Source organism: Mixophyes fleayi, chromosome 3, assembly GCF_038048845.1.
Source record: "Mixophyes fleayi isolate aMixFle1 chromosome 3, aMixFle1.hap1, whole genome shotgun sequence".
NCBI lineage: Eukaryota > Metazoa > Chordata > Amphibia > Anura > Limnodynastidae > Mixophyes > Mixophyes fleayi.
Genome location: NC_134404.1, coordinates 273,734,882 through 273,756,607, shown reverse-complemented (window position 1 = coordinate 273,756,607; position 21,726 = coordinate 273,734,882). Strand labels below are relative to the sequence as shown.

The window sequence follows — 21,726 nt, the reverse complement described above, 5'->3', positions numbered from 1 at the left end:
GGGGCTTGTATTAGTGATACATTGGGAACAGTGCAAAATTAAAAAAATAAGGACTCGCTGCCCTTAGATCTGTCAGCAAGAAAGTTAGTGATCACATTTGTGATTGCTGTCTCTGTGAATTAAGTAGGTAAATTTAATCAAATACATGTAATTAAAATATAACATTTCTGCAACTGTATGGACAAATTTACATATATTTCAGAATTTTTACAAAAAAAAAATATAAATTACATTTAAAATAACTTCTTTCGGTACACAACCACATGGCCTCATAGCACAATTTATGGTGGGGCACATATATATGTATCCATCTGCTTTGAAGATCCCACCTCTGTTCTTCCGAGCATGTGCAGGGACCAGAGCCAGATTGAGGACTCTATAGTTACCCTAAGCAAGATAGTGGTTTACCATAGGCCTGATCATGCAATAGCCTGACTAGGCTGCAGCCTAGGGCGTAAATCTTTTAGGGGTGGCATCATTTTTGGGGATGCAAAATTTCAACGAGGTAACTGAAATATAAGAGAATAGTTGTTCTCCAAAGTAAAAAGAAAACATGAAAGAAAAATGCAGTATAGTTTTCATCTTGATGTATTCCCATGGTAAAGCCTGATGAAAAGGGTAATCATTGGACGGGTGCTCGAGGATAAGCATTTAGGAGAGACAAGGATGATGACAGGCGCTGGCTAGATAGCTCCATTCACATCTTTACCCTCAGTAGCTCTCTATTCTTCTATACAGTTCTGATTTTAATGACAATGAAATGAGTGAAAAATATTACATGACCATTTTAAAATGTGAAGTGAAGCTGAGTTTCGAACACACGGGAACATAAACATTGCTGGTGGTGTTGGGGTGGGGGGAATTTGCCCCTCCCACTTCTCGGACACACTGGCCAGTGTGTGACGGGGGAGCAGTATATCTACCCATTGGAAGCTTTCAGTGATAGATGTAATCAGTGGTCGTAATGGGATTGTATGAGGTGGTGCCTTTCCACTATTCTCCTACTGCTCTAATTGTAATACTATCAAATTCCATTCACTTACATTTTCTATACTGCCACTTCTAAATTTTCACTCTCGACCACTGAACATAACCAATAAAGCCCTAAGGGTGTGTCGAATCTATATCAGATTGTTCACCTATAAGTGTCAGTCTATCAGTTATGAGCTCATCAGCTGGAGAGAATTAAATACACTGTATGGTTTGAGTGTACAATAAACTCTGCTTTTTTAGTTACAAGTCCCTATCTATATATCAAAAATCACGTATTATAGAAAACTACACCCCAAAAGGTTTTAACCACTCATGTTTCCTTTACAAAGATGTTAGTATATTCTCTCATTATCAACAGGAAAACTCCCCAGGGGGGCTGGCTTATCTCCTGTCTGCTATGTCCAAGGTTATAAGCATAACCTTGCAAATAATGAATTACTCCTACAAAACAGGTGCATCTAATTTGTATTTAAGCTATAACAGAACAAAATGGCTATAAGGCAACAAGATGGCGTCAGCTTAGCAAAATCACATTTCTCAGGTGTGAGTAAAGGAAACAGAAAGGGGCTATCAGAAAAGGGCAATTTGGACCCTCAGTAAACATGGGGCCCTAGACTCTGCTGGGGTCCAGTCCATAAAGCGTGAAGCCTTGTTTGGAATCTTAAGTTCTGGAACTGAAAGCCCAAACAGGGCTTCATTGCACATGTGCTGAACCCCACCTATGCTCAGAAGATCAGTGAGGGCAGCCAGGATATGGAGGCCCCACTATAAATTTTGCTATTGCGTGCTGAAAAAATATATTAAATATCTCATTTATCTGATTTTTGTTATATTTACAAATATATCACCATACAATTCCAGAATTTATTTTCCTTACAAAGCAATGAGTTATATAATAATTTTTCCATATAGTCATAAACTGAAAAAAACATATCCCACAGGTTGCAGCCAATGATCAAAAGACAGCTGAATCTATGTTTCAGTAATAATTGTTTCTAATTGATATTATGGCCCTTTTATGTAGTTCAATGCTGTTCAAGGATTTACTTGAAGAGGAGTGCATATATAACTATGTTGCAGACGGAATATTATTAAAAAGGATGTCATACCGCAGAATTCACGGAAGTTGTCACGGAAGATTGAGATTAAAAAAACATTTTTGGACAGCTAAATGTTGCCCTACCAGTCGGATAGCCTAGAGCCACTTTATTAAAACAAAATGGTCTGGTAACCATACTGTACGTTTTATAGCAGTTCACTGATGTATATGAGCTACATAAGTAACACTTCTTTTTTGAAGCATTTGCTTTAAACCTGCACACAAATCTTACATTCTCAGTGTGTGCTAGATAGAATATTTTTTAAATATATTTTAGAAAAACGATTTTATTTGCTTAACATAGAAACTGATATACATGTTGATTAGATGCATATGAACTAACTACAATTCTGTATACAATAGCTGACTTTTTATTTAGAATAAAGAGTCTATGCAATTTTTGGACAGAATCTTGCATTTTAAATAACCACCATGATGTCTTCTAACGGCTTCCTATTTAAGTCTGGCACAGTGGCGTCTTTGCTTGGATAGCCAACAGGAAGCAACATCAGTAATTTTTCGTTGACAGGACGTTCAAGTAGCAGCCTAAGCCGAGGGCCACAGTTTAGAGGCGTTGTGGTTACTGTAACCAGACCTGCATTCTGAACACAAATAAGTGAACTTTGGCTGTCAGCTACAACAAATGATCAATGCAATGTCAACCGAATCTACAATGGTTAAAGTTAAAACATATATTTTTAAGTTGTCTCTTGTATTTGCTTTACAGGTTAGTGATATCAGTGTGTTCTACTATTGACCTGCACAAGTGCAAGAACCTTTATGAAGCACTGAGGAGGACTGGATTCAAGTCAATGTATTTTTGACAGAGAAAGTCAGAAGCATTCCAACACAACTTCAACAGCACACATTCACAGTTAAAGCATTAGAAGTGCTTTCTGAAGTGTTTCTGAGCTGCCTTTCAGGCCTTCATTTAAAATGTTCTGCTATTGTATGAGCTTTGTTTCAGGTGCACAATATATTTATGTTACATGCCTCCACCTGGTGTTCTGCACAAATGCAGAACACAAATATCATTTTTTAACATAATGATTTTAATTTTTCTACTCCACCCCACAAGTCATGTTTTGTAGGAAAAGCTATATGCCATTTTTTTAGGAGGCCAAAAGTAGAGCATTTTAAATAAATGCAGACGAGACTGGAAAGGCTACTTCAATTTAATGGGGTTTTCTCATCAAATGATGATGCACACACTTTTTAATGTCAGTCAGGACTTTTACACTCTATCTGGGCAGTTGGAGATCAGGGGGTAAATGTATGAAGCTCCGATTTCTGCAAATCGCCGGAAATCAGCAACTTTGCAGGGGAAATGTAAAGCAGTGATGACTTTAGGTGGTTTGGAAAGGCAAGTTTGCCTTTACAAACCATCGCCGCTTTAAATTTCCCCTACAAAGTCGCCGATTTACGGCAACTTGCATAAATCGGAGCTTCATACATTTATCCCTAGGTCTTGTCCTATTCTTTTAATAGGACATATTTTACGTCTTACAGTCATACTTCAGCAGAAAAAAGCATTTCTGGGTGCACTTTGGCCAACGTAAAGCAGAGCTTCAAACACACAAAGCTGCCGGGTGTAATTAAGGCAGTCACAATTTAAGCTATAGATAAGGCTAAATCAAACACTATTTTAGGAGACATGTAATATTTAATGAGCACTTCTAAAGTTGTAGGTTGGACTTTGGATTTGAGGTTTACACTTTTACACTTCTAGTTTGCAGGGATGCCTCCCAAGAATGCTAGATAGACTATCTATGTGCCTTAGGATAAACCCAACGCATTTTACTCTGTGCGCCCAGTGTGCTTTGTAAAGTAGGTCAACTGTATATAGCACTGCAATTTGTGCTGTATAGTCTGGGAGATTTTTATTATAATTACATGTAATACCAATATCTAAAAGTTTTCCAAAATAGCAAGTCGCATTCTGTGTGTTCTACAGTTGACCTAATTATGCTCCTTGCTCAACAGAACAACTATCAAATCTTGCAAAGGGATATGCTGTACCTGAATGGCTGCCAGGAGGATTCCACCTGCGATTGACACACTGATCTCATTGTAATAATGAGTCTTCTTTCTGTTACTAGAAAGAATTCCGTATACTTGTTTGAAGATCAAGATCAAGAACGGTGCAGTGTCTAGATATTCCTTTACCCAATTTGTTCTAAAATAAAAAAGTATAAACCAATTCATGTCAAACATATTTTATTAAATATACACAACACCAACAAAGTTCACAACCCTTTTAAAAATCTTTGACAAACATAAGAGCCAATAAATTCCCCAAAAATCTTGTTTTTTAAACTTTATTTAAAAAAAATAGTATGTTGTACACATGTACACATAAACATTTTGCTTCCTTTCTTTATGACAGATAACCCATTGTTTTCTATTGACAACAATAGATAACCCTTTCAGTCTTTTAAATGCATTTAGAGTATAAAAAAGTTCATAAAATTGGACATTGCTTTGACAACAATGTAGCTTTCATTTAGAAACCTGTTGTTATGAGGACAATGTTTTGAGACTACAGATTTTTATCTTTAACATCATCATCATCATCACAATAGACTATGAAACTACTACTTATAACAATATTTGCGGCTAGCGGGCAGTGGTAACTATCGATCTGTATTGCTGAATATCTCAGTGATACATAATGTAGTTGTGATGATTGTGTAGTATATCTAATGACTGATTGTTATTTTCTGCTGAATTCAGAAATGACAATGTGATTATTTTATGAAACCTTATAATGTAATCTCAACATGTGCTTTGCTAAATGACATGAGTTTGAAACTATGCAAGTGTCATTAATCCTTTGAAATTATCCAGAGACAGATAAGCAGCTCTGAGGAGTTTTTTTGGTATGCAGAGGATGTGGACCTGACCAGCCAAGTCGAATGAGCAGAGGTGAGAAATCAGGTCCTGTGAACATTCCAGAGCTCAGGATATCCCTAGCTCACTTCGAAAGCCCTGTGACATCTGGGAGATCAATCTGTCCTTATTGACAGCTAAACTCCAAAGGTCGGGGGATGAGAGCTATGTGGAGAAAGGTTTTAAATCTTCTGCCTTAGACAATAATGTGTGCATTTTCATGAGGGGTCTATTAAGACTGAAATGTCCCATCCTTTCTCAATTGTGTTCCCTGACACACCAGGTCCTAACTAGTAAGTAGTGACTCTGATTTTATTTCCTATTTTATTTTCTGAAAGTTATTTGTGCAACATATTGTATGTCTTGGTATTCATTTTTGTAACTAAGCCTTAGAACCATTTTGCAGATTAAATAAATTTAATCTAGTGTGTTCTTCGTGATTCTTTGTTAACTTACATAGCCCAGGTAGGCTCATGCTACATGTGTATATGATTTAAGTGTGAATCATTAATAAGTGGTTCTGGTGAACGTAAGGACACCATAGTAAATCCTTTGTGGTGGCAGAAAAGGTGTATTCATTGCTAAGTGACTAAGGTGACGCCCCAGTGACAACTCCCATCCTATTTGATAACAGAAACCTCTTTACCAGCAGACCAATGTGCTGAAAGGAGGAAGTGATCATTCATTTCCTTGTATATCTATTGTGATGCAAGTCTAATATGGGCGTATGCGTATAATGACCCAGCGAGGAAGCATTGAATGCCATTCTGGTAGCACTGGACTCCATGTATAAAGGTAAGCAATGCCATCCTGAGATTGTTGAATTGAAGTGGTCTCTAGGGGCATATTTAATCTGTGGCAAACAGATTAAGGCCGGAGAAATCTCTGATTTCTCTGCTGTTAACCCTTTGCAGAATTGGACGGTGAGCTGCAATAGCCATTGTCTGGTGACAGCAGCCATTTTTTCCAGATTTAAGGCTCACTGCAGTTTCATAAATAGACCCCCAAATTTACAACAATTTTTTCTGTATCAAGGTTGGTAAAGAGGTAAAATTGACAATACACAAGAGAGTGCATATCTCTCAACATTTTAAAGAATTAAATCAGGATAAATAAACCCAACCTCAATCTGACTTAAACCCACACAAATCAGCCACGCCCACAGTACAACAATGCAACACCCACATTTTAATTAACCATGCCCATTTCATGATCTATTGGCAGGTATGATAGTGCAGGAAATCCTAAAAGTTTAAATTCAGATGCAAATTATTCTCACATTTGCTAAAGGAGAGACACATGCCGTGTGTACTGACATGCCGTTCACTTAAGGGATCAATAATCTCTAATTCCACAACCAATCATACTGCAGTGACAGCAGCTCAAACTAAAAATACAATGAGCACCAAACAAGCACCCGAGTGTATCTGCACCACATCTGGTTGGAATTTAATCTCCTCCCATTATTACTATGTTCTTGAAATTATTCAAAGATTAACATCAACCTCATTTAAACAATAATGCGAATCGATCTCAGGATCACTACTGTTTTCCACCATGCTTCTAAGTATATTCAAGTTCTTCACATATATGTAGGGTAACAAGAAGAATTTTATCTTTCAAAATGATCTACCTTAATCTTTTGAGGTCATTAACCCATTTGTCTCCCATTCTTTTCCGGTAGTTAATCTCTTCCTCTTCTTCAATAATCTCCCGAATCTTATGCTTATGCTCTGGATCTTGTACAACCACGAATGTCCAGGGCTCTGTATGAGCTCCACTAGGTGATGTCCCTGTGAATTATGTAACAGAGGGCAAGATTAATATCAATACAATCATTCATTGTACTACTTTATAGCATATTGGGAGTAGAGGTTCTAAAACAACCTAATGGCTGAGTACTTACAGCTAGTTAACCTGATAAAGGAAGAAGTTGATAATAGAAGACAATACCAAAATACATAAATACATGTCGGTGTATATCAGCAGGACAGTTCAAGATGGAATAAAAGATGGAATAATATATATTGAGAATAAATTTCAGGCATATTTCCAAACGCTACCTATAAGAAAATCCATTACGTTACATTACATTATGTGTAGAGAAAATGATTACCAAAATGGACTTTATAAAAGTTAAAAGTATAAACTTTATAATAGCCCTATAATTCAAAAATAAGACATATCCATTGATGATAATAGATACATTTTACAGACCAGAGGCTAGATTTACTAAGCTGCGGGTTTGAAAAAGTGGGGATGTTGCCTATAGCAACCAATCAGATTCTATCTGTCATTTTGTAGAAAGTACTAAATAAATGAAAGCTAGAATCTGATTGGTTGCTATAGAGATAGGTGAAAGGGAGGTTTAGGCTGAAATCCTGTGTGTTCCCTTACAGTAAGCTTCCAAGTCACGAGTGCGGTTTGTAACGGAATAACAGGGGGTCAGGAGAGGTTTCCTGACAAATTAGGTGATATATGAATTGACTGTGTGAATGTATGATAAGATATTAAATCAGCGAGTAGCTAGAGGTGGCTATTTGTGACACCTGGGGCTAGATTTACTAAGCTGCGGGTTTGAAAAAGTGGGGATGTTGCCAATCAGATTCTAGCTGTCATTTTGTAGAAAGTACAAAATAAAGTTGTCACAAATAGCCACCTCTAGCTACTCGCTGATTTAATATCTTATCATATATTCACACAGTCAATCCATACATCACCTCTAATTTGTCAGGAAACCTCTCCTGACCCCCTGTTATTCCGTCACAAACCGCACTCGTGACTTGGAAGCTTACTGTAAGGGAACACACAGGATTTCAGCCTAAACCTCCCTTTCACCTATCTCTTAGGCTACAGATTTAGCTGGTCCCTTTTCCAACACAGACACACGTTTCCACACTTCTCCGCAACTGCCCCAGCTATGTATAAGGCCCGTAGCAAACCTCTGACTTAATCACCCAATTGCGCACACTCTGTGCTCTGATAGCTAAACAATTAAACCTTCACACACTGATATCTAAAGAGTTATGTAAAGAGTTAGCCCAGCTAAGCAATCTGTCTCTTCTAAACAGGCAGTGAATTTGTTTAGCAATAAGGACATCACTATTAAATTTTTAGATTTAATATACAAAAAGTACAATGCTTACAGGTTATAAAAACAACTAAGATGACATGACATACATAACAAGCAAAGCCGTATAAAATAAAGGGATTAAATTCAGAGTATAACTTTACAGATAAGTGGCATATTCTATGCCAAGGGAAATTGGCTTGAAGATGGAAAGCTTATCAATGATGATTGATTTCCCAAAAGACTGACAATTTCTTGTAACTGGTCTCAGTTTTTTAAAGACACCTTTACACCTTACCCCACCTCCACTGTTTGCAATCACCATTTGCATGTTGCCTGATTTACTACCCAATTCTACTATGTGACCCAACATTCCTGTGGAGTGTCACACAGACTCAATTTTATTATTAATAGATCCACTAGGATCCACTAGGTCCAGCGTATTTGTTAAGCTTACACTCCTTTCCTCAACTCCTCTGTGTGACAGAATGCTTTATTTGATATATGGGCTGCCTTTCATCATGCTATTGCGGAATATGTGGTTGATCACTACTGTTATTGATTTTAAGTTGCATTTTGGAAACTGAATTATATTTGTCTATATAAAATTCAGCAAGCCATCATCCTTCTGTAAGGCCACAAGCTGTGGACGGCACCTTAGCATCTCTCTCTGTGTCAAAAAATCTCTTCTATGTCAGGAGCTGACTCACCCCCAGGGGCTTTTGAAGCTGCTCAGCTTTCCCTGAAAGTGTTACTGTTATCTTTTAACATAGAGGAGGGCAGAAGCACCAGGTAAACACACACCAGAACCTCTGACTTCACATTTTACACCTTAGTAGCTCAATTTATCAATGAATTCATTTGATATAACATATTTACACTACAGTCATAATTAGGCCTTTTTCCCCACAATTATATTAATGGTTAATCCTTATAACTCCTAATTTCTCTCTGTTCACTACACCAGGTACATCTGTATTTGAAGTATTTTAGCTTGCTTTAGATTTAGCAGTTAGAAATAGAAGTGGACAGGTTAGCTTTTAACCTAACATGTTTAGCACCCTCGACAATTGTTATTTCCTTTTTTTGCATAGGTACAATCATATGGATTTAAGGTATGACCCAGGCTATGCTGACCGTTTTTAGTTATAATCTCTGTTTTGGTGGGTCCAGGTAAGGAGAAGATCAGTGGGCAGTGCCAAAGGAGATGATCACGCTATAATCCTAGAGCGTGATGTTAGGAGAGGAGTTAGTCTTAATACAGCTATCTGCATTTTATTACGATGAGAACCTATATGTTCTGGCTATCCTGTTTCAAACAGTCAATGAATTTTCAGATTAAATTTCTCAGCCTCCTGACAATCAACCTAAGCCACCAGATACTCAGTGCTGCTTGCAGCCAAGTAGATGGCAGCTCACAGATTTGTTACTCCTAGAACAGGAAAGAAAGGAGGTCAAGAAAGACTCACACTCTGAACAATTACAAAGTCTGCCCATTGACAAGTAAATTCCTAATATCAATATATATTTGCATGTATTAAATTACTCTGGAGTAAAGTACTGTTTGGTTCATTACCAGTTCTGTTGGAATCCATTTATTTGAAAGATGTTGTAATACTTTCCACAGGGTCTCCCCCATTTGAAGAGAACCCATTAAACCTATCTCTGAGAGAGGCTATGCCATCACCACTAAGGATATAAAGCATAATATACAATATATTTGTTGCGAGCTGCGGCGGTGCCCAGCCGCCGCGACTCACTCACCCGCGTCCCGACCGTCGCTATGGCGACCGGGACGTCACTTCCAGCCATAACCCGGCCGTTGCCGGGGCAACTAGGAGACGCTTCAGCGCTGCGTCCCAGCAATAAGAGGAGGCCGGGCGCAGCGTTCATTCTACAGCCTGTGGGCTAATTAATATGGGCTGATTATGGGAGGCAATTACAGGCATTAGCCTGCAACTGTGCAGGCCAGGGGCAAGCCCTGATTGGCTCTGCTAGTTACTGCTTTATTAACTTGCAGGAGTGTGTTCAACCTGTGATTGGTTCAGCTGGGTATTTAAGGCAATGAGGTCTGCTGCCTCATTGCCAGTTATAGTTCTGTATCCAGTCTGCTAGCCTGCTTGTTCCTGTCTATTGGACCTTGTTACTGCTTACCCGTGTATGACCCTTGGCTTGAATTTGGACCCTGCTTGTGAATCTCGTGACCCTGACCTCTGGCTTGAATACTTACCTCCCTGTCTGCTTGTGACCTCTGACCTTAGCTTGTTCCTTGATACCGTTGTCTGCTGCCAGCCTCTGACCTCTGCTTGGACTCCACTCCGCTGGCCTGGGTTCTCCCTAGCCGGTGCACACTTCACGACCCTCTGCCAGTCCGCAGCCCAGTCTGACCCACCATCAGGGGCTCCAGTAAATACCTGACTGGTAGAGTAGACTCCAGGTTGTGTTGTGCCGGCTAGCGGGGTTCCTAACAATATTTGAATATATTTGAATGAATTATGCACTGAATGTGTATACTTCAAATAAAATACATCAGTGAAAAATTGCTAAACATTGTAACACAATACACCATAAATGTATGTTACTAGAAACAATATGCAAACTGCAAGATTAGTTCAATATTCAAAAGGAGGAATAAAACTCTCATAGTGCCCATCACCCAAGATGCCTCACACTCATGTACTGACATGACCCAGGTGAGGTAATAGACTTCTACACCTGGATGCTAGGACAGCTGTCTTTGAAGTATTGAAGAGCCTGCACAAGGCTGTAAACAGATAAGTTGGAGACTGAAAAGTTGAGCACACCACATTGAGGTTGAGATGATTTACATCATATGAGGGAGAAAAATCTTTGAAAGAAGCAACTTTCAATAACCAGTTAATTACTTTTGGTCTTCTCTTCAAGTGGGTCCCATTGTGCTACAAATCCTGTTATCTTTAAAAATACTGCCTTCCTGATCTCTATTGAAAATTTCCTCCTGCAAGCTACACATATATCTGCATTAGACTCTCATCCACTGGTGTCAAGTACATTCATTTTAATAGTGTTTTAAATTCAACTAAAATGCATGTGAACAGGTATGTCAAACTGTCATGTACCTATTATACTGTTATGTATGCTTTCTAGCAAAGTTGCAGTGATCTAGATTTTTAAATGCATCTTTCTCTATCCATATGTTATTTACCGTGCGTAAATGCATAGTGAAGCACCAGGTCAGCTCCAAATGCAAGTAAAAAATCTGGTAGCAAATCCATGTCAAACACTAACGCAACACCAGTGGGTACATGGCATAACTTTTTTCTGAAAAGTTTTGTTATAAAGGCCATGTACCATTTTAGTAGCCAATATCTGATTTTTTTCCATTTTCTAATCTGTTTTCTATTTTTTTTTAAAACAAGAGATACCCAGAACCTAGCAGATGTAGGACCGTTCCATAGGACACATTGAGCGAGTTGGGCCGAAAGGTAGTATCTTTTGGAGTCTGGAATACCGAGACCTCCACCCCCACGAAGATCTCTGGAGAAGTCTTATACTGGGAGGTCTGCCTGCCCAAAGAAATTTGGATGTCTCGTGCTGAAGAAATTTGAATACATAAGTAGGAATGCAAATGGGAAGGGTTTGGAAAAAGTATAATAGTCTAGGAAGTATATTTATTTTGACAGCATTAATGCGGCCTATCCAGGAGATAGACTGATGCGACCAAGTGTTCAAATCTGTTTTTATTCGGGATAGGGTATGGGGAAAGTTGGCTTGGAAGACATGGTAGAGATTTTTGGTCAGGAAGACACCCAGGTATTTTCTTTTGTGTCGGTGCCAGGTAAAAGTGAATGTATGATCTAGAATTATTTTGGCTGCCTGAGGGATATAAAAGTCTAGTGTCTCAGTTTTGGTAGGGTTGATCCTATATCCCGAGAAGTGTCCATATGTGTCTAGTTTGAAGAGGAGAGAGGGAAGAGAGGTGACAGGGTGGGATATGCTAATGAAGACATAATCTGCATATAACACAATCTTATTTTCTATGGAACCAACCTTAATTCCTGAGATGGACTGATTAGAGCTGATTCTGGCTGCTAATTTCTAGATTAAGGGTAAAAACTAAAGGGGAGAAGGGTCATCCTTGACGAGTGCCGTTAGAAATTGTAAAAGGGCTTGGAGGCTAGACCATTAGCTAAAACACCTGTCAGAAACCTACCAGAGAAAACCATCGACCCAAGCACAGTATGCATGAACGGCCAAGAGATGCAGTTAAACGCCTTCTCCGTGTCCATGGCCATTATTAAAGAGGGCAGCTTGCTGACATGAATAGAGTGGATCAGATCGATGGTCCTCCTGGTATTATCGGTGGCCTGTCTCTCTGGAATGAAGCCAACCTGGTCTGAATGGATCAGAACTGGAAGTAGAAGATTGTGCCTAGTGGCCAGAATTTTAGCATAGAGTTTAAGGTCTACATTGAGAAGGGAGATAGGTCTACAGCCTGCACAGTATAGGAGGTCCAGGCTTAGGAATGACTGCAATATTGGCAAGAGTAGTGGCGGGATCAAAGGATGCCTCCTCAAGAATTTGGTTATAAAGGGTTGTTAGGTGTGGGACAGGGTCAGAAGCAAATCTTTATAGTATTGTGCTGAAAAACCATCCGGGCCTGGAGCTGAGGAGGGCTTGAGAGATTTTATTGCAATTTTTACTTCTTCTGCAGTGTTGTCCGCATTTTAGCAAGAGAGCTGTGATTGGGAGAGGAGTGGGAGAGGGAGAGGCGTGTTAGCTACTTGCAACTCCAAAGTATTTGTCCTCCCGGGGCTGAGAATCAGGAGGGTTATATAAGGAGTTATAAAAGTCTCTAAATTCATTGACAATGTTTAGAGGATCGTATGTTACAGAATTAGTAGATTTTGTTGTGGAGTTTCTCAATAAAGCCTCAGGTATTGTTATGATCTGCCTTATATCTTTGTGTGGATTTTACCCTGTGTTATGCTTTGCCTTGTTTCCCTGTGTGTATATTACCCTGCAGTACCTGTGATCCTCCAGAGGTGCTGCTGTTCGGCCTTTTCCTACTGTCAGGGGTTAACTACCACTGCTAGTTAATCAGCCACACCTGTCTGTGGCCTATTTATGCCTGCTTGTTCCAGAAGCCTTTGCTGGTCATTGATGTTCCTAGCCTGCTCATGAGTCTCTCTGTTCCTAGATTACCTGCATGTTTCTGGCTGCTACTACAAACTGGTTTCAGTTAAGTCATCTGCTGAATTTCTTTATTATTTACTGCTTGTTTGCCAAGATCTGGAAATCCATTGTTCCATTCAGCCTGAACTGTTACTGTTTATTTTTGCCTTACCTGGACTTTACTTTACTGCAATAAACAGTTTAAATGTTTATTTCATGTGTCTGGCTCCATGGCTGTAATCAAGGAATTGGCTTTGAACAGAACCATAACAGAATGACCAGCCCAAAAGGAAAGCCTTGGAGTCATGTGGAAAAACCCTGCTTCAGATTTCACCTGGAACTCTCATTGCAATTGATTTCATTTGTTTTCTCCCAGCAAACATGTCTGCTCTACAAATGGCTGAACAGCCTCTGCTTCAGTGTCTACAAACTGACATAATTCTGTTACGCTCTCAGCTGGCTCAATTTTCTGCTATACTTTTGGACCCACTCAGGAGACTATCAGAATCTGTTTCTCTGAAATCCAATACTGTTGATTTGCTTCAGCCAACTCTGTTTGCTGCTGAAACTGTGCTGCCAGCTTCTCTTAATAGTACTATGACAAATTTGCATTTAACTAACAACTACAGTGTAACAAATGCCCGGTTCACAGGTGGTCCACGCCCCCACCTGACTGAAGCGGAGCGACGGCGCAGTATAACCAACAAACTGTGTCTCTACTGTGCAAGTAATATACACTTCTTACAAGCCTGTCCTCTCCGCAGACCACGACAGCCTACCAAACCATCTTCTGTTGTTACTTCTCCGCATTCTGGATTTGTTTACACTTCACCTATTCTGCTCCCTGGCATGAGACCCAATCTGCCAACCCCAGTTCCCAGCTCTGAGGTGCCAGCTCCAGCCACCTGTCGCGAGGTGCCAGCCTCTGCCTCCTGTCGTGAGGTGCCAGCTCTGAGGTCACATCATCTGCCTCCAGCTCTGAGGTCACATCCTCTGCCTCCAGCTCTGAGGTCACATCCTCTGCCTCCAGCTCTGAGGTCACATCCTCTGCCTCCAGCTTGGAGCTTGCTGCCACTGTGTCCGGTCCTGAGCCTGCTGCCACTGTGTCCGGTCCTGAGCCTGCTGCCACTGTGTCCGGTCCTGAGCCTGCTGCCACTATGTCCGGTCCTGAGCCTGCTGCCACTGTGTCCGGTCCTGAGCCTGCTGCCACTGTGTCCGGTCCTGAGCCTGCTGCCTCTGTGTCCGGTCCTGAGCCTGCTGCCACTGTGTCCGGTCCTGAGCCTGCTGCCACTGTGTCCGGTCCTGAGCCTGCTGCCACTGTGTCTGGTCCTGAGTCTTCTGCTGCAGCCGTTGCACCCGAGTCTCCTGCCACTGTGCTGCCTGGTTCCGAGTCTTCAGCCGCTGCCTCCAGTTCCGAGTCACAAGCTGCTGTCGTTGTTCCTGAGCTAAAGTCCGCTCCAGAGGGGGCGCTGCCCTTACAGTCTGCTCCAGAGGGGGCGCTGCCCTTACAGTCCGCTCCAGAGGGGGCGCTGCCCTTACAGTCCGCTCCAGAGGGGGCGCTGCCCTTACAGTCCGCTCCAGAGGGGGCGCTGCCCTTAAAGACTGCTCCAGAGAGGGCCCTGTCCCTCCAGTCTGCTCCAGAGAGGGCCCTGTCTCATGCGGTTCAGCCCGAGTTGCCAGTCCATGCGGTTCAGCCCAAGTTGCAAGTTTATGCGGTTCAGCCCGAGTTGCCAGTTTATGCGGTTCAGCCCGAGTTGCCAGTTTATGCGGTTCAGCCCGAGTTGCCACTCTATGCGGTTCAGAACGAGTTGCCACTCTATGCGGTTCAGCTCGAGTTGCCACTCTATGCGGTTCAGCCCGAGTTGCCACTCTATGCGGTTCAGCCCGAGTTACCACTTGGTGCTGTCTGCTCTGCGGCTCCTCCCAGTGCTGTCTGCTCTGCGGCTCCTCACAGTGCTGTCTGCTCTGTGGCTCCTCACAGTGCTGTCTGCTCTGCGGCTCCTCACAGTGCTGTCTGCTCTACGGCTCCTCACAGTGCTGTCTGCTCTGCGGCTCCTCACAGTGCTGTCTGCTCTGCGGCTCCTCACAGTGCTGTACAGTCCGAGTGGTGTGCTCAGTCTGGGTTATCCGTCAGATGTGCTCAGCTTGCCGTCCCAGTCGGGGACTCCTGCTCTGCTGTCCCAGTCGGGGACTCCTGCTCTGCCGTCCCAGTCGGGGACTTATGCTCTGCTGTCCCAGTGAGGGATTCTCCAGAGATTGCTGTTCAAGTTGAGGACTCCTCAGAGTTTCCTAGTGAGCCAGAATGCCCAGATGCCTCTTCCAAGTCATCAGATCCTCCTCCAGTCTTCTTTGATGGAGACATCAAACAGTTTATTTCACTTTTTCAGATTTCCATGAAACAGTTTCAAGACTCTCCAGATTACTTCGCCAACCAATTTAACCAAGTGGGTTCCATAATCATGAGTTTTAGAGGGGAGCCACAGACCTGGGCCTTCTCCCTTCTAAGTTCCGATAACCCCATTATCCATAACACCATGGACTTTGTTAACGCTGTGTGCAAGAAGTACTCTCCATCAACAGTTGATTTTCCTGGTCATAGTCCTTCTGTTTCCATTCCAGCCTGTGTTTCAGCTCCTCTGCTTATTCACAAATCATCGATGTCCGTTGCTTCCATTGGTCAGCCTATATCTTCAAAAAATAAAAAGAACAATCACAAACAACAAACCTTGGTTACCGGCTTCATGGGCATTTCACCATCTTCTCATAAAATTAACAGTCCGGTTGCGACTCTAGGCTGGGACTCAGACTCTGAAAACGAATTTTTGGAGGATACTAGAGAGTTAGTGGATGAACTTGACAATTCTTTCTGTGCTTTCGAAGAATTGGGCTTTGCCTGCACTCCATTGCAGAAGGACTCAATTATGTCGCCTAGAAAATCCCGCAAGAGGGGTAAGCAGAGGAACAGAAAAGCATAAAAGAGACTTTTTATGGAGCGTCTGGAATCCGCTCCTGTAAGGGGGGGGGATTATGTTATGATCTGCCTTATATCTTTGTGTGGATTTTACCCTGTGTTATGATTTGCCTTGTTTCCCTGTGTGTATATTACCCTGCAGTACCTGTGATCCTCCAGAGGTGCTGCTGTTCGGCCTTTTCCTACTGTCAGGGGTTAACTACCACTGCTAGTTAATCAGCCACACCTGTCTGTGGCCTATTTATGCCTGCTTGTTCCAGAAGCCTTTGCTGGTCATTGATGTTCCTAGCCTGCTCATGAGTCTCTCTGTTCCTGGATTACCTGCATGTTTCTGGCTGCTACTACAAACTGGTTTCAGTTAAGTCATCTGCTGCATTTCTTTATTATTTACTGCTTGTTTGCCAAGATCTGGAAATCCATTGTTCCATTCAGCCTAACTGTTACTGTTTATTTTTGCCTTACCTGGACTTTACTTTACTGCAATAAACAGTTTAAACGTTTATTTCATGTGTCTGCCTCCATGGCTGTAATCAAGGAATTGGCTTTGAACAGAACCATAACAGGTACACTTCTGATGAAGTTTCCGAACAAGTAAAGAATCCGCCTTATCTGCCTTATCATAGAGGTGTTGCTGGACTTTCTGTAAGAGGGAGGCCACTCTTTGGGACAAGAGGATATTAAACTGTCCCATCAGAGATTCAATTTGAGATAGTATGGAGGGATCAGGAACCTGCTTGTGCTGAGTCACAAGAGTGGAAATATGTTGCTCTAAGGAGGAGCCCTCTAGAGCTGCCTTCCGTTTTGACTGTGAGGCAGCACTAATGAATCGACCATGGATCGTGGCTTTTGAGCTTCCCACATAATACCTGGAGCTACCTCCTGTGAAGTGTTCTCTTGGAAGTATTCAGAGATAGCTGTTTTGATATCAATGAAGGTAGAAGTGTTTAACAACAGAGAGTCATCCAGGTGCCACCTAAAGGAGCATGGATATTGGCGTAGTAGATCAGGAAGGATGTGTACTCCCGCATGGTCAGTCCATGAAAACGGGATAATTGAAATTATCTCCCAGAGCAAATAGAGAGTTATATAATAGAATATAATAGACCAAAAAAATATAGAGAAATTTTGGTGCTAATATCCCTGAGGAAGCCCCTATTGGGGTGAAAAGCGTAGGATTAACATTTCATCAACATTTACTAACACTTTACCAGTGGGCGCCACTTTCATTCAAAACCTTTCAGAGACTGAAGCGCTGACTCGATTATTGACGCATGCGCGAACTTTCCAAACTATCCTAGCGTGCTGTAGTCTAATATTTTTGGTTGTGAGTGCTCGTTTTGAAGACTGGCTGATAACAGGGCTTCTACACTCCAGGACAACTATCCGGGACCAGCCTCACCTGAAAAATTGCTGGCGCTATTCGAGACGTGCGGGCGGACTTCACATACTGATTAAACAGGCCCAGAAGGACAGTGCCCACGGAAGGAGGAACCAGCCCGAGACGTCTATAAGAGTCCACCTGGGGAGGAAGGTAAGTGCACTACCCACCCTTCCCAGTTGTGCGAACAGATATCAACCTCCTAGTTCTGTTTAGGACTTTTTTATTTTAGCCTACCTCTTTCCTTTGGAGTTGCTACAAAGTCTGTGGCAGACCATATCATCAGTTTGTTCCTTATAGCCCTGATTATCTGGGACGGACTCTCTGGAATTGGGAACCCTACCATATCATGGTCATATTTATGTGGTTTATATGTGTTTTTTCTTTATATCTGAGTTTCATGTTTATTCCAATAACCATAACCCCTTTTAATATTGTATTATTCCTGTGTATTTTTTTATATGCCATCTAATTCTGTTCTCAGATACATAAATTCCTATTAGCACCAAAATTTCTCTATATTTTTTTGGTCTATTATATTCTATTATATACCTCTCTATTTGCGCTGGGAGATAATTTCAATTGTCTATTTTATATCAGGGGTGTGGGACTATTCCCCTTCTCTTCTCCCCGGCAGCCTCTTTCCTACTATCAGGGAAGCGCAGACTCCCCATTACCTGTATCATGAAAACGGGATGCCCACTTGAGTGGTTAAGGATATCAGGGACTGAGATACACGGAGCATGTCAATGCGAGAGTATATCTGATGGGAAGCTGAGTAATGGGTGTAGTCCCGCATGGTGGATTTTTTGAGGCGCCAGGTGTCCTGTAAGGAGTGCTGTTGCAACAAGGCAGACTAAGCAAAGGAGTCTTTAGAAAAAGGAGTAGGATCCTCATGAGGGGAGAAGGAGGATTTATCACATTTTGGGTCTAAGACAACATTAAAATCGCCACCTAATATAATATGACCCTGGGCCAACTGCTCGATGTGTCGGAACAGCATAGAGAAGAACTGACCCTGATTTGGAGCATAAATCAAAGCCAATGTGACTGGGTAGGAGCGGAGTGTGCCCATGATTAATAGAAAGCGAACCTCTGGATATGAGAAGTGTTGAAACGGGACCTTGTTATGTATAAGTATTGCTACCCCCTGTCTCTTACAGTTTGTTGAGGCAAAAAAGGACTGGAAGAACAGTTTACCCTGAAGTTGTATGTGGGTACCTGTAAGATGGGTCTCCTGGAGGAAGACTATGTCTGCCTTCTCCCTTCTGCAGGCTCCCAGGACTATTGTGCGCCTGCAAGGGGATTTGAGGCCGTTAACATTGATTGAGAGAAGTTTCAAGGCCATGGAGTTTGAGGAGGGATGATCTCTGTTAAAGAGAACGTCTGAGTACTGTAATGATGAAAAAAGGATTAGTTCAGACGTGTTTGGATGGAGGGAAGGAGAGGGGGGTAAGAGGGGAAGAAGGGGGAGGAGAGAGAAGGCCACAAGAAAAGAAAAAGGAGAGAGAGAGAGGAAGGAGAGAGAGAGAGGAAGAAGAGAGAACGAGTGATGTCCAATTGGGCAAAAACCCTTTAATGGAGCGATCCAGGAGGGATCCAGAATTAACACATATAAAAATTGTAATGCTAAACAATAGTTGTATAGGGAGCATGGGGGGTGGAAAGGCAACATCTACATATGTTACCCAGGCCAGTGGCCCCGCCAAATAGACTGGATGTGGTAATTGGCAATTTGGTCATTTACAACAGGTAATCATCCAGCTGTGAAGAAGGTTGTGCAGTGGGAGGAGGGAAGGAGAGGAGAAGGGAGTAAGGAGGGGAAAGATAAGGGAGGATGTTGGAAGGGCAGGGAAGGGAGATGGGAGAGGGGAGGGGGTGATATATGTAGAGATAAGTAAATGCAGTAATAAAGAACAAGAAAAATTCTATATAACGCATAAATAACAGAACAAAGACAACAGGAGCTTATGAACGGGAACCAAAAGTTATGTTCTAGAGTTTCCAGGACACTTGCAAAGGAAGCATCTAGTTGGTTGTAATTAAAGGCAAACGAGTGTGCCGGGATCGGCGGCCATCTCAAGGAGGAGAAGCATCACAGGCTCAGCGTCGAGAGAACCTGGACAGGTCAGGGGCCGAAGTGGCCGGACGACCCTGCTTTGGTGAGTTGTGATGTGGTTGCGCAGAATCAGGGAGGATGTTCAGGTTTCCCAGGACGTCTTGCCTTTTGGTCCAGGGTTTTGACATAATGGGTAAAGTTTGCGTAAAAAATTTGAAGCTGGAAGGGGAAGCCCCATCAATAGCGGATGCTGTGTTGATGGGGAGAATCCTGGTGACAGGCTTGAGTGCTCTACGTTTTTGTTTAGTAGAGGGGGCCAGATTTTGGAACAGTTGTATGTCCATGTGGAGAAGTTGCTCTTGAATGATGTTTTGATACCATTCTTTATTCATGGCTGTGTTCTTAGGCAAAATTGGGAGTCAGCCCACTTCCACCAGTGCAGAGCTTGTTTAGGAATGGCAGCAGGCAGGTGTGAGTGCATCAGCAGGCAGGTGTGAGTGCATCTGCACTCACAGTGAGGTAAAGACTTTTGGAGGATGGCCTGGTGTCAAGAAGGCCAGCAAAGATGTCACTTCTCTCCAGAAAAAACTCACAATTTTGCCTAAGAACACAGCCATGAATAAAGAATGGTACCAAAATATCCTTGTCACGAAGACACAGCCTGTCTCAGGCATAGTTTTCTGAACAGCCGAAGGTGACCTGAGTCACCTTAGACACATACCAATGAATACACCTTTTCTGCCACCACAAAGTATTTACTATGACATCCTTGCATTCACCAAAAACACTTATTAATGTTTCACACTTACATCACATACACATACAAATGCCTCAATTGGATTCGTAACTTCACAAAGATCCACGGAGATTATGCTAAATTAAATTTATTTAATCCGAAAATATTTCCAACGCTTAATTACAAAACAGTTAATAGCAAGACATACAATATAAAATCCACTAGATTTGTTCAATATAAACTCTTATAGGTAGATGTACTAAAATTGTGTTTGTTGTCAGTTTTAAAACACTGCACATTGGCAGAGGTTTAGTACTCCAAACAGCTACATTTATTATACAGTCATGGCCAAAAGATTTCAGAATGACACAAATATTGGTGTTCACAAACCTTGCTGCTTCAGTGCTTTTAGACCTTTCTGTCAGATGTTGCTATGGTATACTGAAGTAAAATTACAAGCATTTGTGACTCCACTCACCTTAGGCTGTACAGAAAACTGTATCTGAGAAAGGCTGGGTGTTTGTGACAAGGATGTTTTGGTACCATTCATTATTCATGGCTGTGTACTTAGGCAAAATTTAGAGATTTTCCTGGAAAGAAGTAGCATCTTTGCCGACCTTCTTGACTCCAGGCCATCCTCCAAAAGTCTTCCACTCACTGTGGGTGCAGATGCACTCACACCTGCCTGCTGCCATTCCTAAACAAGCTCTGCACTGGTGGGAGTGGGCTGACTCACAATTTTGCCTAAGAACACAGCCATGAATAAAGAATGGTACCAAAACATCATCCAAGAGCAACTTCTCCCAACCATCCAAGAACAGGTTGGTGACAAACAATGCCTTTTCCAGGATGATGGAGCACCTTGCCATAAGGCAAAAATGATAACTAAGTGGCTTAGGGATCAAAACATCGAAATTTTGAGTCCATGGCCAGGAAACTCCCCAGACCTTAATCCCATTGAGAACATTGAGAACACTAAAGGGAGATTTAGTGGTTAAGTTAAAACCATCAGAAAAAAATATATCTTTTTTTCATACCTGCTTTTGATTGGCTAGATAGCTCAAACTTGCAGTTTACTATTTGATTTATAATGGGAACAATATTTACTTACGATGCACACACGTGGCACTACATGTTGAATTATGCTGATCTATTTTTATTTTGTATGTTATTTAAAGGATCTCGCCAAACTTATTAAAAACCTTTTAAATATGTGCACGACTACCCTCAATTATTTTGTTTAGAAGCTTATTACAAGTCAATAAAAATCCACAGCGTGGAGTGTTGGTCCTCTAACACTGTGAGCTGACATTCTCTATTTTGAAGAGAACTTAAGAGAATGTTAGCTCACAGTGTTACTGGACAAACAAGAAAGTT

General features: G+C 41.7%; 1 protein-coding gene across 1 annotated transcript in view; it reads right to left on the bottom strand.

The window, feature by feature from the left end:
* Positions 1–2,361: 2,361 nt before the first annotated feature.
* Positions 2,362–21,726, bottom strand: part of IYD (iodotyrosine deiodinase) — a 53,577-nt gene continuing 34,212 nt past the window's right edge. The window contains exons 3-5 of the mRNA XM_075203612.1: positions 6,615–6,774; positions 4,112–4,268; positions 2,362–2,694 (exon numbers count right to left, since the gene is read on the bottom strand). Coding sequence (XP_075059713.1) covers positions 2,512–2,694; positions 4,112–4,268; positions 6,615–6,774 — 500 coding nt within the window. The 3' untranslated portion in view covers positions 2,362–2,511. The remainder of the gene's footprint in view (positions 2,695–4,111; positions 4,269–6,614; positions 6,775–21,726) is intronic.